The sequence below is a fragment of the Arvicanthis niloticus genome, chromosome 8 (genome assembly GCF_011762505.2).
Source record: "Arvicanthis niloticus isolate mArvNil1 chromosome 8, mArvNil1.pat.X, whole genome shotgun sequence".
Taxonomy (NCBI): domain Eukaryota; kingdom Metazoa; phylum Chordata; class Mammalia; order Rodentia; family Muridae; genus Arvicanthis; species Arvicanthis niloticus.
In genome coordinates this window covers 57072618-57085200 of record NC_047665.1, presented here as the reverse complement: position 1 = coordinate 57085200, position 12583 = coordinate 57072618, and the positions used below count along the sequence as shown (strand labels likewise).

Sequence of the window (12583 nt, the reverse complement as noted above, 5' to 3'; positions counted from 1 at the left end):
TAGAAATGTATCACATATTATTGTCATTATGTCTTCCCACTCAGAAGCTGTGGTGATAGGGAGCTCATAGTCCTTGGAGACCCATATTTCAGATATTAAACACACAGCTCACAAATATATGTGAAAAGGGCTTCATCCCCCACTTGGGTCTATAAAGGGACTGAGTAAAAGAAATTAGCATAGAAAATGCTTTCTGAATGCAGGGCGGGTAACATTGCTTGGAGACAGCCACAGAGCCCAGCACTGTGAGGAACGGCTTTAGCGTGTACCCTATAATATTGCTAGGTACTAAGCAGCGTCTTAGCAAGAAGAGTTATAGATAACTCCCACGGCTGGCATTTGTGATGTAACTACATGAAGTTTAGTCCCTGATTTCCTTTACCAGATTGTTTCCGTGCAGGATACCCTAACTTCGTTTTGCTTGCTGTGCTAAAATGCCTTGCAAAAGCAACCTGGGGGAGAAAGGGCTTGTTTTATCTCATAATTACAGGTTACAGTCCATTACTGTGAGAAAATAACAGACGCAAGAACTTGAAGAAGCTAGTCATATCATGTTCACAGTCAAAAACAGAAAGAAATTCCTCTACTCTTATACAATTCAGGACATTCCCCCACTGCCTAGGGAATGGTGCTGCCCACAGTAGGCTAGGTCTTCTCACATCAGCTTAATTAAGACACCATCCTGCAGTCAGGCCCCCAGGCCAACCCAAAATAGACAATTTGTCCTTGAGACTCTTTTCTCAGGTGATTCTAGGTTATGTCAAGATGACAAGGTTCACCACCACACAGGCCTTTCGAACTTCAGAGTCAAATCTCTAATAAATAAATAAATTTATAATTTGAGAAGCATCTAGCATTGAGCCAGTGACCTACCCATATTCCTTCCTGGAGGTGCTCCTTCTTAAGAGCCCCGTAAGGTTTGAATGTGTAACATTCTTCACAGTTCATGTTTTGAGTGCTTTGTCTTCAGAGTATAACACTGTTTGAGAAGCTACAGAACTCTCAGGGTATAAAGGCTTACCTGAAGGAAGTCAGTCACTATGACTGCCTCCTTGTGGGGAGCACATATATTTTCTCTGGCTCCTTGCTGCAATGCTCTCTGCTTCCTGGTCCCCCATTAAGGCTCTGTCACACATTCCTGCTAGCACAGAGAGAACTGCCTCTACCCTGCCTTCTTTACCTAATAAACTAAAATCCCTCCAAAGCTGTGAACCAAAATAAAATTTTCCTCTCTTATTTCTGTCAGACATTTGTCATAGCAAGAACTAATGGCACCACAAGGCTCTTTTGTGGTTTCAATACTGACAAGTCTAAAACATGAAATCAGCTTCCCGATGTTAAGAGCTTTGAGGCCCAAGAACAGGGTGTCTTCTCAGGCTGGGATTTTTCCTCTCTTCACACCTTTGCTGCATCAAAGAGGCTTTTCTCCTAGGACATCTAAGACGTTTCCAAGATTTATTGAAGGTTTTCCTGAAGAAGAAATAAAAAACCACAAGAATTATGTAGCTTCTTTTTCTTAGTGAAAGTTACCTCTTTTCCTGAAAGCAAAACATACAGCATACATTACCAAATTTATGCCCAAATATTTCATATACAATGCCATCTGCTTATTGTTCAGTGGCAGACCACTGAACTCTGGGATCTGGCCCGCAGGTCTCACGGATGTCTGGAAAGTTGCAGTTGCGCTTATAAGGAAGTAAACATAGAAGGAGTTGCATTCAGTGGCTGGCACTCGATGGCTTTCACATAAGCCTCTTTCTGTGATATGCCCCCAAATTCCCTTAGGTTTTATACTCCTGGTTTTGTAAGACAAGAAACTTCAAATTAATATCTTAACTGATTTATCCAAGAGTAAACACATATTAGGTAGAAGTAGTTGGCTTTCTGAATTAAAAGCCGTTTGAAATTTGGATCCTGTTCAGTGACATCAAAGGATCTCTAAATTATGATTGTCGCCAGCTTGTAGACACAATGCCTATCATGTAGACACAATGCCACAGGAGCAGACACCTGAGTGACACCGAATGAAAGTACAAGAAGGTATTAACTGCTTTCTATGGCAGTTTGACCTAAACTCATTCCTTATTCCTATATTTGAACATGGAGGGAAGCTCATTCATGGCTCCACGCATTCACTCGCTCAGTCAGCAACGGCTCAGTGGCCCACAAGTGTAGTCTACACAACAGTCTTGGAGGTAGATACAAGGATAAGAAAGGTGGAAGGAAATTCATTAGATACTATCTATGGCGTTCTGTAAAATTTATAAAATGTGTGACATCAAAATCTTAAGGGAGAGGATTTTATTTTGGCTCCCGGTTTCAGAGTTCATAATCCTTGGCTCCATCAATTCTGGGCCCATGATGAGGGAAACAATCCTGGTGGTGGAGTATGGGACAGATAGGGATCGCCTCATGGATGGTAGGTGATAGGTCATTTATCTAACACTGGTGAAATGAGCCAATTTAAGCCATATTAGACTATACTAAAGGCAGGTTTCTTGGGAAGCTGTTCTCTGGTGAGTAAGTTCACTGGCCCCAAGAACCAAGGCCAGGGAAGTCACCATGGGCAAAAGAGGGGGAAGGGAGGGACAGAGAAAGTGAGAGAGAGTGCACAGAGAGAAGAGAGGAAGAGAGAGAGCAGCAAAAATGCCTGGACGATATAGGGAGGAGCCTCTGGGGGAAAGAGTAGCCTAGAATCTGGACTGGAAAGTTGGGGACATGGTAGGGACTGAGGGATGCTGGGAGAACCTGGAAGCCTGGTGTGCTTTGGTATGTAAAATATGCACCTCAGTCCCTTGTTTCCAGGTCTGAAACCAAACATCAGGAAGTAGGAGAAACAGTAAGGCTGCCACAAGATATCCTAGGGGCTCATCTTCCAAATGACCTGCTCCATCCACCTGCCCCTACCTTCTAACTTCCAAAACCTCTTACAACAGAACCACCACCTGAGAGATGGGCCTTTTGGAGAGACAGTTCATGCCCAAACCATAACAGATGCCCTCAGCCAGAAAATAAGCATGGTTTTCTAACCACTGTTCTCTTCTTGGCCTCTGAGGTGTGACTGTGAATGGAGAGCTTATTGGGGCTCCCGCACCTCCAAATGGTCACAAGAAACAGCGCACATACTTCCGCACAATTACCATCCTCGTCAACCGGCCAGAGAGATCTTACCTCGAGATCACACCGAACAGGGTCATTCTGGATGGCGGAGACAGGCTGGTCCTCCCCTGCAACCAGAGCATGGTGGTAGGGAGTCGAGGACTGGAGGTGTCGGTGTCTGCCAATGCCAACGTCACCGTCACCATCCAGGGCAACATTGCCTTTGTCATCCTCATTCATCTCTACAAAAAGCCAGCACCCTTCCAGAGAAACCACCTGGGCTTCTACATCGCCAACAGCAAAGGCCTTTCCGATAATTGCCATGGACTGTTAGGTAGGTGCCTGCATGCTCGGTCTGTGATCAGAGGGTAGAATTAGGTTTCCTCAAACGAAGCTCATATGGCCACAATCATGAGCTTGACAGAAATTTACAGTGAGGGTGTGGTCCTTCTAAGTTAAGTTATCCCTCTTCATCCTCTGGGGCCATAGTTTCAGGATCTCTCACAACTACTTGAATCTAGGGATGCTCAAAGTCCCTTGTAATAAAATGTGCAGAATTTACATAAAACCTGCTCACAATCTTCCCTGTTTTAAATAACTTCTGGATAACTACTTACCATACCCGAAGCAATGTCGGTGCTATGTAATTAGTTGCTGTACTGCACTACTTATGGATGACAAGAAGGAATTCTACATGTTCAGTCTCAGTGCATGTTTCCCCCCATGCATTTTCAATCCACAGTTGGCATAGATGCTGGATCTTTACACGCAGAAAGTCCAACTTCATACCTTCATTAGGGTTTTACTGTGAACAGACACCATGACCAAGGCAAGTCTTATAAGGACAACATTTAATTAGGGCTGGCTTACAGGTTCAGAGATTCAGTCCATTATCATCAAGGCAACAGCATGGCATCATCCAGGCAGGCATGGTGCAGGCAGAGCTGAGTTCTACATCTTCATCTGAAGGCTGCTATGAGGAGACTGACTTCCAGGCAGCTAGGGTGAGGGTCTTATAGCCCATACCCACAGCGACCCACCCACTCCAGCAAGACCACAACTTCTTTTAAAAAAAATTTTAATAATTATTTTTATTGGATATTTTATTTATTTAAATTTCAGATGTTATCCTCTTTTCTCCATTTCTACCCCCCATTAGTCCCCTCTCCCATCCCTCCTCCTCCTTTTGGCTTTTATACCATTTTATTTAAATGAAAGTATTAAGGTCAATTCTAGGTTGAGGAACTAGCAATACAATAAATGCAAATAGTCAAGGAACAAGCAAGGCAATAAACAAAGTTCCATGATAACTCCCATGATCACTGTTTTTAAGGGCTTATCAGGATGACCAAAATATCTGAGCCTACTTCCCTGTCCTAGCCCAAAGTCATTTTCATGTCTGAAGCCTACTTATTTGTTCTAGCCTAATATTTATATTCCTGCCTGAAATTACTTCTTTGTTCTAGACTAAGATTTAGATTCCTGCCTAAAATTACTTCTTCGTTCTAGCCTAATGTCAGACTCCTGCCAAGCAGCCCATTTCCTTGTCCTTGGCCAATGTCAGATTCTTGCCAAGCAGCCCCAAAAGCTCTCCATAACTTTCCCTTTTTTATTTCATAAACAACACTGAGCCTGTCTTAGGTCATTCTGACAAGAATAAGGCCACACCTTCTATTAGTGCCACTCCCTGGGCCGAGGATATACAAACCACCACAGAGGGGTTTTTTTTATGGGCCACTGGACCTAAGCTCGACCCTCCCTGGGGACATTCATTCATTCATTTCCCAGTCTGTGATGGAGTCCATACACTGGATTACATGAGGAGAGATGAGACTCTCTTCATCATGGTCTGCCTCTTCTATAAATTGCCCAGTTACTAATGCTGAGACAGCTAATGGAGTTAGCTTATCCTGCTAAGTTGGGAAGGCAGGCAAGTAGGAGTAGAGCCACGCCTCGCCTCTGCTCTCCTTGGTAAGAGATCCTTCCTCATCCTACACACTCCTTGTTAAGTAGAGATAAGGCAGCGGAAACGATCAGCTCGGCTCAGCTCAGCTCTGATACTCAGCCTCAGATATCATTAGCAATTAGATTACCTTTTTGTATGTGTATTGTGTTCATGTATGTGTGGGGTACATGTGCATGTTGGGGGGAGGAGGTCAAAAAACAAGCCTGAGTATTGTCCTTAAATGCTTTCACTGGTTTTTGAGGCATCTCCCCAGCCCTGAAAATCGTATTCCTGTTTCAGGAGTAGGTCTCATGCACTAGTTCTCACTAGACTTCCGAGAATTCAAATTGATGAAGAGCAGTCATCAAATGTCTGGTTTCTTGCCATTCTTCAAGAAGAAATAGATCCAGGGCAGCCCAGCATTGAGCACGAGAGGTGGATGCCTTTCCTAGGGAGTCATTGGAATTGCTGTGAGAAGCAGGCAGGCCATGCTGGCTGGCCTTCTCCAACGCATAATCTCATGTGGGCCCTTCACCCAAAAATAAAAACTGAGTCACTTTCGGAGCTCCATTTAGAAGGCAGGATTTCCTGGCACTTAAGCTTGTTGTGTTTCCTTGTGTCTGGATGCCAAGCATAAGCTCCAGCCCACAGATGCAGATCCATGTCCCCTTGGCCTGCATAATATCCTCGTTTGACCTGGGGGATGGGAGGCTGAGTGTCAGGGGTGAGCTGATTGCTTCCACCCGCCTAACCCTGCATAACACGAGTGTGTAGGATGAGGAAGGATCTCTTACCAAGGAGAGCAGAGTCGAGGCATGGCTCTGCGTCCTACTTACCTGCTACTACGTTGCCTTCCCAACTTAGTAGGACATTATGCTAACTTACTCCATATGCTGTCTCAGCATTAGCAACTGGGCAGTTTCCAGAAGAGGCAGACCACGATAAGAAAAATCTCATCTCTCCCCTCCTCACATAGTCCAGTGCATGGGCTCCATCACAGACTGGGGAATGAATGAATGAATGAATGAATGCCTTCAGAAAGGGTCCAGTGGTCCATGACAAACCCTCCTGCCCCTGACACCACCAACATTAGATTGAAGCTGTTGTCTGCATTCAACTTACATCAGTTTTCTCCCCTCTCAGGTCAGTTTCTGAACCAGGATGCCAAACTCATAGGAGCTCCAGAGGGGTACGGCAAGAATCTTAGTAATCAGCCAATTACTCCTCTGACAGAAGGGATGCCTGAGGCTATCCTGAAGGTGAAAGGGCGCAGAGTTCCAGTGGTCTGGAAACAAAGGAAGATTTACAATGGGCAAGCGCAGGTAGACTGCTGGTTTGACAGAAACAATGCCGCCAAGCTGATTGACGGGGTCTATAAGGACTACCTGGCATCTCATCCATTTGACACAGAGAATGCCCTGAGCATGAGCATGTCCAGGAAAGCTGAGACGGACAGCCCTCATGCGGAGAGCATCTAAAAGGGATGTGACATTGGGTCTACTCTGGATGCAACTCTTCTTGTTACAAGTGGCTACCTTGGCTCTTGCTATGCACTGTACTGCATAGCCTGCCCCCTGGTGGAGTGGAGGTCCAATGTCTCCTAGAGCAATGAGTCAGGACAGGAAGCTGGAATGAAAATACTACATTCTACTTCCCTTCCTGCCTTCCTCATCCCATCTATACTAGATAGAAATGGTAGCACCAAGAGCTGTAATTAAGCAAAATCGTGTAACACCTGGCTTACCCATCTTTTTCTAAGGAAGCGGGGTTGCCATGGCGTTTGTTTTCTCTGTCCGAGTTTGGCCACTCTGCTATTTGCTCTATATTAATGCTTCCTACGCTTTCTTTTTAGTTACCTTCTCCAGATGGTGCTCCCAACCTCTCCTTCCGGGGTCATTTACATTGAGGCCAGACCACCAATTATGCACACAAATAGTTTGTACATTGGATCTCTAAACAACTAGGTCTTTTCTTAGCAGAAGATATTTTTTTTCCTGCTGTGGAATCTTGCCCAGTCAATATCCCAGATACTGGTCTCTTCCCGATTGGCTGTGCAGGTCACTTGGCCTTGCTGGTGGGTGTTTTCCAATTTATTCCAATAAACCAAGTGATTTTAATAAATAGGAAAACTCCCCACGGATGTCTTTTACTGGCTTGCCTTGGTGCTGGAGAGCCAGCTAGTTGAAAAATAAACTTTCTCCTCAGAGGAGTTTAGCTTTTGCTGTAATTCCAACGCTTTTTTGTTTTTGTCTTTGGATGCCCGGAAAATAATAAATCAGACGAGAACAGTGCATATGACAGACAGATGCAGCCTAGAGTAGAGTGAGCGGCTCAGCCTACCTGTGGGAGGAATCAACTCCTACATTCTCAGAGGGAAGTGGACCCATGCCTACACACATGGCTGCTGCACCATGGCCTAGCAGAGGTTATCTGCAGAAGACAGGGCCCATCAATATTCCTTCCAGGATGGGGGAGTGATCACGAGGCCCTGCTCCTGCCTAAAAAGCTATGGGTAGTTAACAGTTGCTGGAGAAGGGGCTGGTCATATCCCTCAATTGCAAAGTCATTGCTAAGTTGCCCTTGCTTAAGGAAATAACCCCCAATTTATAGCAAGCAAGTCTAATGAATGCTGTGAGTCACATACTCATAAAGAGACACGGAGATAGGGCATGCTGGGGGTTGGGGGGTGGACTTTTTGGGGCAAAGGAAACCATAAGAGAAGATCATGGGAAGTGGGGGATGGGTGGAGGTGCGATCCAATACATTAGAGGTATGCATGAGTTTGTGAATGAATAAACCAAAGGAAAGAAACTCTGAGAAGAGATTCTCACATCTCAGATGAGCACAAGCTAGGAGATGGGCATGAGTTCTAGTTCTGGTCCTTAGAGGTGAATCCACTTAGGAGAGGGTTGCAATCCTAGGGGGCTTCTAAGATTAACAAATGTATCCCTATCATGACTCTCCTCCATCCAGCTTACCCACCCTATTCAAGGGCAAAGGAGATGGATGCAGGAAAACACAGAGCCTCCATTCTTACACTCCGTGCTCTTCTTGGCTGTGTTTGGCCTTCTCAGGGCCAGTGTGAGAGTGGCCTGCTTGGAAACAGGTGAACAGAGACTGATGGGATTGAACAACAGAGAAAAGGGGAAAACGCACTTGGGGGAAAGCAGGCATGTTTTGATGTAGACCACCAGAGTGAAGGCCTCTAGGTGTCCCCACATAAGGTTTCTTCCATCAGGTCAAGGTACCCTCTAAGAAACAGGAAGGCCACTTAACACTTGGAGACAAAGCAGCATCAAGAAAATTGTTTTCCTTCCTGTGGGAAGCATTTGAGCAGCACAATGACATCCACATGTTCCTGTCTGACCCAGCAGCCTCAAGAGCCAGTTGGGGCTGAGTGAGTCTCTTTCTCTCTGTTCCCTGAACCCACTAGGCCTCAGCCAGTCAGCTGTGCTATTTATCCAACTCCCCGTGTTCCCAGACTCATCTGTCTGTTATCAGGCCAGGAGTGCAAAGATGAGCAACCCATATGGCTGCCAGATGTCTCCATCTTTTCAGGCTTAGGGAAAGGAGGATCTCAGCCAGGCCTCACCAGGGCTGGCCCCAGGACGTGTTCCAAGGACCTTGCTATTACATAAATCGCAACTGGAGAGACAGCTCTGGAGCCAGGTGGCTCAGCCCACCAGCCCCCTGGATTGCACTCAGAACGATGATACACGTGTATTGTTCTAGATAGTGTCTTCACCACCAACAGAAGAATATCATTAGGCAAGAACAGATTCTACTTGCTGTTGTCTAGGAGCAGAAGCACATGGGAGATACCAGCAAGACGCCCATCACTCGCTGTCCTGCCTAGCATCCAAATCAACTTAAAAGTTTCAGAGATTTTACTTAGAAATCCCTTTTATCTTTAGACAGACATTCTACAAATGTAGCATCCTCTCTCCCTCAAAACCATTTACTATTTAGCTATCTAAATTATCTGATATGGCTGCAAAGTCCTACTTGGGCACCCCCAACCACACACCAACAGAAAAGTTTTCATTTGACTGGGCACATGCATTGTAGATAGAAAATTCAAATACCTGAAAGGAGAGAACTGTGTTTTTAAATGGGGAAACAGAGGCAGCTGAGCCACTTTCCCAAAGTCACCTGCAACATGTAGAGTAGGGATAGAGCCGAGCCCAAAGGATTCACATGTTAGATCTGACACTCTTTTGACCCCTGGTCAAGCATTTCTTTTCCTGCAGCGTTTTGTAAAAGATGGGGTGGGAAGTTACTAAATAAACAATTGGCTGGGCTGGAGGAAAAATGTGCAAGTTAAATGGGAAAAATCAAGTTGTTATTGCAGTAGTTAATTATAATGAATCAGTGAACTGAATTGTCGAGCAATATTGTGGCTCTGGCTTCCAGTATCGCCCCACCCCCACCCCCTTTAATAGAGAAAGGACCAGAGATGGGTCATTTTAAAGAGATGTCTCACTAAAGTTTCCTAGAAAATGCTCTAACTCCCTTCTGTCTATCCATCCATGTGTTGCTGTATTTTCTCCCATCCAGCCTTTCCATGATCTACCACTTCAAGCTGGATGCTGGGGATGTTTGGCAAGATGAAGTATAAAGACATCCTTTCTGGGCCCCAGAAGTCACTCTGATGATGCAGAGAGCTGGAAACTGGAGACAGCAGCCATGGATTTTTATCAGGAGTCACAGTCATTATTTATCTGACATTCAGAAGGCAGACACAGGCAGATCTTTGATTTTGAGGCCATCCTGGTCTACATAGTGAGTTCCAGGGCAGCCAGAGCTATGTAGAGAGGGCCATGTTGAGACCTTGTTTCAGAAAAATCCAGCGTGTGTGTATGTGTGTGTGTGTGTGTGTGTTTGTTTGTTTGTTTGTGTGTCTGTCTGTCTGTCTGTCTCCCTGTCTTTGTGTGTTATAACTTGAACCATATATCCTCACAGGTAGATTAAGAACAGGATTCTTTGGATAAATAAATGCTGTGGACTAAAATCATCCTTTCAAAACACACATGCTTAAGTCTAAATCTGCTCTGTAACGGTCCCTCCAAGTGGAATAGTTCAGAAGGGGTCAAGCCCTGAGAACAGAAGTCTTGTGGATTATTTATGATGTTCATGAGAAGAGACTTACACAGGAGGATCCGATGGAAGAGGGGGAGAGAGATGGGGGAAGAAAGAGAGAGAGAGAGAGAGAGAGAGAGAGAGAGAGAGAGAGAAAAGAAATGCTTTAGATAGAGAATTTATGTGTGAAATTTTCAACAAAAAATGTTTAGTTACTAATAATCAGGGGATTTGATTGGTAAAGCATTCTCTTGCAAGCACAAGAAACTGAGTTCAACCATTAAAACTCAAAAAAAAAAAAAAAAAAAAAAAGAGTCAGGCCTGGAGAATACACGTTCCCAATCCCAGTGCTGAGGAGGCTGAAACAGGCAGATCCCTGGGGCTTACTGACCAGTCAGGTTAGTGTACTTAGTGAATCTCTGGCCAGTGAGAATATCTGCTCAAAAGCCAAAAGAGAATGTCATGTGCGGAATGGAAACCCAGGTTATCTCCACATGTGCATGAACACTTGGACACATGTGTGCACCTACATTTATGAACACACACACAACATAAGAGACACAAGTTGCTCCTCTTTGTCATGTAAGAATATAACACAAAGGTGGCCACGCAGAAGCCAGGAGCCACACACCATATCTGTGCCTTGATCCAGGTCTTCTCAGTCTCCAGATCTGTAAGCAGTAAGCACATTTTGCTTAAACTGCCCAATTTAAAGCATCCTTCATATAACAACCCAGCCTTGCTGAGATAAAGTCTCCACAGTACAAGTTTTCGCCTTTATTCAGGCTGCCCAGAATATACAAAAAACAATGTTGTTGTTAAAATCTGAAAGAGCCCTGCAAGCCTAAGGACAAGGTCTAGCTAAAATAAACAGCAAATACAATAACACAGCTAACCAAATACTTAGAGATGCAATGCTAAATATTTATTTTAGCCCGTTTCAAATAAGTAGGTGCAGATGGTTCACATCCCAAGAGACTTTGTTTCTTAAAAGTTTGTAAAAAAAAAAAAAATATGTCTAAAAACAAACAGCACAGTGTGTTTATTTTTTAGGGGAAACTGAAATCAGGGCTACTGAGAATAAAACTTGATCATTCTAACCACAAAGCTTGTTTGTAGAAATGTCTGCATTTCCGTCCTGAAAGTATTCTTGTCTCGGTGATGTCAGTCACTGACAGATATGACAATGGTCCTGTACGGTTATAACAGAATTGAAGATTCTGTTGCCCAGTATTGTTACTCTATTTTTAATGTCTAGATCTATTCACATGAATATTTACCATTGTGTTATAGCTGCTTAAAGGGTTTATAGTCACACTATGTATGTTTATATTCTAGAAGCAATAGGATATGCCATGTAGCATTGGTGTATAATAAACTATACCATCTAGATTTGTGTCTGTATATTCTATGATGTTGACACAGAGGGATCACCATCTAATACATTTCTCAGAATGCATCTCATCATTAAGGGGTGTGCAATTGTATACAATAAGTCAGTAGTGTGGAGACATTGGAAGGGTAACATGGAGAACGGAAAATTTATAGAAAATATTCCTGTGCCCTTATTATATTTTTATTCAGGCACATGTGTGTATCTGTGCACATGCACACAAGTTATGCACAGATGCCTGCCATCAGAGGCCAGAAGAGAGCATTGGATTCTGTGGAGCTGGAGTCCAGAAAGTTGTGAGCAGATCAGTTTGGGTGCTAGGAACTGAATTTGAGTCCTCCAGAAAAGCAACAAGTACTTTTAACTGCTGAGTCACTTCCCCAATCCACCCTGTGTCCGTACACATCTGTCAAATATAGGAGAGGGTTCAGCTCCTCAGCGCATTAGCTTGTGAGCACTCTAATGTCCTGGACTTTCATCACCTCCGGGTGGGAAATTGAGTCAGGCAGTTGCTCACACTTTGCCCATCATCTGGCTCAGTGTTTCTTCCAAGCAGGTCACTTTCTTTCCATGGACACTGTTGTGGTTTGAATATGAAGTGTCCCCCTCCTTGAGTGGCTCAGGCATTTGAACATGCTGTCCCCAGATGGTGTCGCTGTTTGGGAAGGTTATACAATCTTTACGAGGTAGAGGATGCTGGAATTATGTCCATGGAGGCGGGTTTTGAGGTTTTACAGCTCAGACCTTTTTGCTGTTTCTTCCTGCTTCCTGAGCTAGATTCAATGTGTTCACCCAGCTTCTGCTCCTACCTCCATGCCTTCCTTGCCTGGTGCCATGTCTTCCCCATCATGACAGACTGTCTCCCTTCTGGAACTGCAAGCCAAAATAGTTTTTCCCCCAAGTTATTTTGCTCAGCATACTTCTAGCTTCTCGCTCTGGCACTTTTGCCTGCAGTTCTCAGAGGTCCAGTCCAATCTAGTTTAGACCTCATTGAACTGTGTTAAATTCTAAGTAAGGCAACACTTGCTTAGGATAAAAACCAACATAGAACATAATGTACCATCACT

General features: G+C 44.3%; 1 protein-coding gene across 2 annotated transcripts in view; it reads left to right on the top strand.

Moving 5' to 3' along the window:
- The window catches only part of Itih5 (inter-alpha-trypsin inhibitor heavy chain 5), a 91445-nt gene extending 81010 nt beyond the window's left edge, over positions 1 to 10435 (top strand). The window contains exons 13-15 of one of the 2 annotated variants that reach the window (XM_076939428.1): positions 3056 to 3433; positions 6188 to 6366; positions 9602 to 10435. In XM_076939428.1, coding sequence (XP_076795543.1) covers positions 3056 to 3433; positions 6188 to 6366; positions 9602 to 9655 — 611 coding nt within the window. In that variant the 3' untranslated portion in view covers positions 9656 to 10435. Of the gene's footprint in view, positions 1 to 3055; positions 3434 to 6187 lie in introns of both variants that reach the window. The other variant, XM_034510435.2, reaches the window with a different exon arrangement.
- The last annotated feature ends 2148 nt before the right edge of the window (positions 10436 to 12583 follow it).